The 6,000-nt window shown below is 33.3% G+C and overlaps 1 protein-coding gene across 2 annotated transcripts in view; it reads right to left on the bottom strand.

The window, feature by feature from the left end:
* Positions 1-225: 225 nt before the first annotated feature.
* Positions 226-6,000, bottom strand: part of LOC114346374 (ketimine reductase mu-crystallin) — a 202,398-nt gene continuing 196,623 nt past the window's right edge. Inside the window, exons 5-6 of one of the 2 annotated variants that reach the window (XM_050644040.1) lie at positions 2,897-3,103; positions 226-357 (exon numbers count right to left, since the gene is read on the bottom strand). In XM_050644040.1, the coding sequence (XP_050499997.1) occupies positions 272-357; positions 2,897-3,103 (293 nt within the window). In that variant the 3' untranslated portion in view covers positions 226-271. The remainder of the gene's footprint in view (positions 358-2,896; positions 3,104-6,000) is intronic. The other variant, XM_050644041.1, reaches the window with a different exon arrangement.

The following is a 6,000-nucleotide window of genomic DNA, read 5'->3' as shown; positions in this document are numbered from 1 at the left end:
GTTAGCGTGTACCTAGACACAGCGTTTTTTCGGTAACAATTTCGTAAATTGATCACAGACGAGTTGGTCCTCTCGATGAGTCGTTGTAAACCCAAGTAGGAATCCGCAATAAACATAGTATCATCGGTGTATCTAATACTGTTGGTATTTACGCGATTCACCTTTACTCCATCCTTGAAATCCTCCAGTGCCTCTTTAAATAGACACATAACAAAATATATAATAGACCCATAACATAAACATTTATTCATAAAACATACAAACACATATTTTAATTTGTTTTCTGGTTTTCAATGTATAAATCATAAATTAAGCGACTCATAGCACAATCTTCGATGGCCATACCTAAAACACCCACTTTTTGTATTAAAAAATTTATAATTTTATACAATTTTTTATTAACCCTCAACTGGTATGGTGACTTAGTTAACCATCTAAGGTATGTTGGGTCAATGATGACCCGCGACTATAAATCCTGCGCACGTTTTTACATACAGTATGGTGCAAATAAAAGGAATAAATGCGTTATTTCTTTTACCGGCGACTTTAAGAAAAAATACCGAAACATGTAGATTTTTATTTTTAAATTATGATATTGTCGCATATACATACTATATAGTGACGTCATCCATCTGGGAGTCGTATGCTAGCTCATTTAAAAAGTTATTCAATTTTCTATTCAGCAACATAAACATTTACATAATTACCTATTTACACAGAGTGTTGAAAAAAATTAGTGTTTTGAATTAAATTAATTGACAAAAAAGAAGAATGTATGTAACTTATATAATTCGAAATACATTTAACTGTTGTCAGAAATTAGAAAAAAATGCTTATTTCACAAATGAATATTGCTTTTCGCTTAAATTAAATGTTCGAAATTCCAAGAGGTAGGCGACCGACGAGAACTGGCATGAACATTGAATTTAAGCGAAAAGCAATGTTTATTTGAGAAGCAAACATTTTTTCTCATTTCTGTAAACAGTAAAATGTATTTTGAATTAAATAAATTACATATATTTTTCTTTTTTTGTCAAATAATTTAATTCAAAAAAATTTTTAGGACACCCTGTATAAATAATTATGTTAATTTTATATTACTGAACAGAGAATTTACTAACATTTCAAATAAGCTACCACACGATCCCTATTCCCATTTAAAAAATCATCGATTACGTCCTTACGCCCAGATGGATTATGATATGACTCCACTATTATGCTGTATATGCCAAAATATCATAATTTAAAAATAAAAATCGACCTGTTTCGGAATTTTTTCTTAAAGTCGCTGGCTTACGAAATAACTAATGTATTCCTTTCATTTGCACCATGCTGTATATTCGAAATATGTTATGTTGTAATTAGTTTTAAACATTTAGGAAAAATATAAAACAAGAAAATAAATGGATACAGATTATATACCGTGGATCCCAAACCCTTTTTCAGTGCGTCATTAATTTTGACGTCATATACGATATAGGAACGTCGCAAATCATTGCATACATTTTAGTTAAATCTGACAGTTGTCAGAATATTTATATTTATGTAAACATCAATATTTTTACAAATATTTGCCAGAATATTAATATTTAAAATATTTTAATGTAAAAATAAATAAATATAAAATCAAATTTCACTATACAATGTCCGAATATACCAATGACATAAAATATTTATATTTACGTCGCTGAAAAGTACTAACCTAGAAATTACAATTATCATTTTACCATATGATTTTGTAAAAATTAATATTACTGTTAAAATATTATCACGATCGATTACTTTTGTGTCAAAATATCTTTATTCGCATCATTGATTGGTTATATATTTAGAGTAGGTATTTTATGCCTGGTTGCACCAACAGATCTTAAGCTCCAGCTTAGCTAAGCTCTACTTATAGATAGGGCCTCCTTGAGTATCACTTACGTTGCACCATAATTTTCGATTCTTACCTTATTATCAATCATATCTATTACTACATTATGATATTTTTATTATAATATATTATAATTATATTATATTAATTCTTATGTTATTCTCGTCTTAAGCTTAAAATCTGTTGGTGCAACCGGGCATTAATCGCCAACCAATTAGACATCTGTAAGTATAAGTCGTTTTATTATGCAAATACCCGTCAAGGAATACATAATTTTTTCCAACTTCAATGTATGTATAATAATCACAGAAGTACGTTTTTTTCTGTCACTTCCAACTGTAATGCGTTATAGTATTTTTACTACAAAAACGTTATTACGTAGGTCAAAATTTTTGACGTAAGAGAACTGTCAAAACATTAGAATGTGACTTTTCATTATTGGCATGTATATAATAAACATGGCGATAATGAAAAGTCACATTCTAATGTTTTGACAGTTCTCTTACGTCAAAAATTTTGACCTACGTAATAACGTTTTTGTAGTAAAAATACTATAGAGAGATTTCGATAATCTGTAACGCACTGAAAAAAGAGTGATCTGTACCTTATTATTATGAATTAAACATAAACATTGCATTTTTTTGCCCTTTGACACAAAAACCAATAAAATAACAATAGCAATATTTAAAAATTTTTCCAACTTATTATGTTCGTCCTGTAAAAAAAATAAAAAGTTAAAAATTTTAGTCAAAATCTCAAAAAGTCTGGGGTATCTTGTACCATGAAATTATTTGAGTTTTCGAAAAAACAGTCGCCCACGCCCACAATGGTTGTAGGTCAACTGAGAGTACTGTAGAAAATAGGAGAATTCATAGCTGGCCAGCCACGTGCACCGATTGCACTATTGGTTAAATTGTCAAAATAAATTTTGATTAGTCGATATTGACCCACCATACCAGTTGAAGGTTAAGATATTGAATATCTTAACAAAAAAATTGTAATTCGGAAATACAAATTTACCTAAGCTTTGAAACACTGTTATGCGATTTACATCTTTAGTCGTTATTTGATTCAGAATAACTTTCCCAACTTCGCCTTTAAATTCAATTATTTCGGCCAATCCAGCTAGTTCAGTGTTTACACCCTCCCAGTGGTCAATGTAGACATCAGCACGGTGATACAATTTTTCTTCTACCTCGCTGTGATGTGTTCTTCCTAGGCCAACAGCTAAAATAAAATTTATAGTTTCATGAATTGTGACTCATCCGACGCCCTGAAGGGCATTAAGGATTATGAGAAAGAAGAAGAAGAAGTATTGTGACTCCTTTGTGTAAATTATTAAGATTATGGTAAGTTAGATGTTTGTCATTTATTTAAATGTAACCCATAGGTACCTGTATCGATGTATGTAACGGTAGGGAGCCCAAGCGGGGATTTTTGCAGTTACTTGAGCACGTCAGAAAACCACATGGGGAGAAACCTTGTACCCTGTAAATTTATCCCTACCATATTAGATCTTAATACAAGGAAGGGGTGAGTCACAAAGTTTCACAAGAAAAAAGCGAATATTTCGATAAATATACGTTAGATCGAAGAACTAAAAAATACGTGTTTAATATTTTTCAAAAATCTATCGAATGATACTAAACACGGTCCCCACGGAGAAGTATCTTAAATAGGAGCCCCAATTTTTTTTGTGGCAGATTTGGATTCATTACGTATAAATATAATCAGTTACTCGTTTTACCCTAAGGCCTAAGGTGTACGAGAATTACTGCCAGGGTTAACCCCTAAGAGTTTACAATTAAATTTCGTGTACACATTTTCCCCACTTTTTTTGTCTTTTGCTAATATTTTTGTTTCCGTCCACGTTTTCCCTCTCTTAAGTGTGTCTCCAATCACGTCGTTTCGTTTCATGTCACGTGTTTTCCTTGGTCTGCCTCTTCATCGTTTGTGTTGAATTCTTGCTTCCCATACTTGTTTGACTGGTCGGTTGTCATTCATTCTCTGCAAATGTCCCCACCAACTTAATTGTTTATTTTCTACATCTACAAACTCCAACACAGACGGAATTTCTAATTCTGCTCTGATATCTACATCTCATATTCTATCTCTCCTAGTTATCCCCTTGACCTTACGTAAATATTTCATATCCATCGCTTGTATTCTGTTTTTTTTTTCTCTGTCATTAAGGACCCATGATTCAGACCCATAAGTTAGAATTGGTCTGAATATAACTTTGTATACTCGTACATTCATTTTTGTGGCTTTTGATACTTCCCTTTTGCTTATAAATCCTTTATTTAATGCATGCTTTGTCCGAGCCGCCTTCTCTATTCTGTCATTTGTTTCAACTTTATGTTTGCCTGATTCTTGTATAATTACTCCCAAATGGCGATACTGCGACACTTGCTCCAGTTCTTCATCTTGTAATTTAATTTTTAGATTTTGTTGTTCATGTGATACTGCCATTACTTTGGTTTTACTTTTATTTATCTTCATCCCATTTTCTGCTAGTACGTCGTTCCATATTGTAAGGTTTTCTTGCAAATCTCTTTCACTTTCTGCTGTAATGACAATGTCGTCTGCAAATGCACGTTCCGTGATTTCTATTCTCTGAAGATTTTTGAATCCTACATACAACTTTCTTTTTATTTTATTGTTACACTGTTTCAGGATATTATCCATAAAGATAATGAATAGTAAAGGGCTCATCTCAATGAGATGTAAGGGACTGTGACGCGCAACGTATAGCCACTCCTATCTAAAAGTCAACCTCACCTGCTCGTGTGATGATCTAGATCATGATCATCTGGTACATCCTGTTAGATAACTAACGAGGCTCTGACGTCCGAGTGATTGCCGATATAAGCAATCCCCCACTTACTTACCAACGGCTTCGGGCGGATGAGTTGGTAAGTGGTAGGGCACTCTTTTGTCCTGGGGTTGGGAAACTGGCTCTAAAGGCGGATGAGCTAAGGTATTAGCCAACGGCATAAGAATACAGAAGGCAACGGGAAACCACTGTATTAAAGGTCGTAAGATATCCCTAGTCGAATCATCATGAAATGAGAAGACAGAGTAAGCAGACTCGTACTGATCATGGGTATCGGAGACCAAGATCCAACAGGAAAGGAGTCAGGGCTTTTCAGGTCGTCAACCAGCGAAATCCCTGCCAGAAAAATAAAAAAGCAGACCATGAATTTAAAATTGGAACGTGGAATGTAACCAGCATGTTCGAATCCGGAAAAACACACAATGTAATCCAAGAAATGAAAAGAGTTAACATCCATATTTTAGGAATAAGTGAAACCCGATGGATAGGAAACGGAAAATGTCAAGTTAGAGACCATACGATATACTATTCTGGTAATAATGATACACAACATCGACATAGCGTAGCAATAATACTGAACAATGAAGTCTCACAATACGTCCAGAATTTTCTACCTTTTTCCGAAAGAGTTATGCTACTACAACTAAAAACGACAGACAGAAAAATAAACCTAATTCAAGTATATGCCCCAACTGCCGAAAAAGATGACGAAGAGGTGGAATCGTTCTATGAACAAATTCAAGAGTGTCCAATATCAAATATTCAGTATTCATATCCGAAATTGGACAGTATCATTTTATCACCCAGTAGATCGAATGCATTTATTTGTTATTAAACACACACACGTAATTAATTAAATTACATACACATTTGGTCAATTATCAATAATATAATTTGGCCATCAGCCAAAAGTTGCTGACATAAGATAAACAATTTACCTTAATTAGATACACAAAATCACGCGGGGCCCGTGTTTACATTGACCCAATTTAAACTTATATAACACTAAGATCTCTTGTCTAGAAATTCAATTATTATTAATTCATTAACGCGAGTGATTCTCTTCAACGCTCATCATTTAAGTCTCTACTCAAAGTACCCCGGGTCAACATCCATAGTGTAAGTCTCATCAATAAACTCTGCTACTATTATTTGGTGTTTCCATCACAACTTAAAGACCATCTACACTGAGCCAACGAAGGGATATTGTTCATGGTCCTATCGAGAAAAAGAATACTTCAAGGAAGTTTGAGAAAGCCTATACAGTCCACACCAGCAACACCCTCAG

Source organism: Diabrotica virgifera, chromosome 2 (assembly GCF_917563875.1).
Source record: "Diabrotica virgifera virgifera chromosome 2, PGI_DIABVI_V3a".
Classification (NCBI taxonomy): Eukaryota; Metazoa; Arthropoda; class Insecta; order Coleoptera; family Chrysomelidae; genus Diabrotica; species Diabrotica virgifera.
The sequence above is the reverse complement of the archived record's forward strand: the minus strand, read 5'-3'. Positions and strand labels throughout refer to the sequence as shown.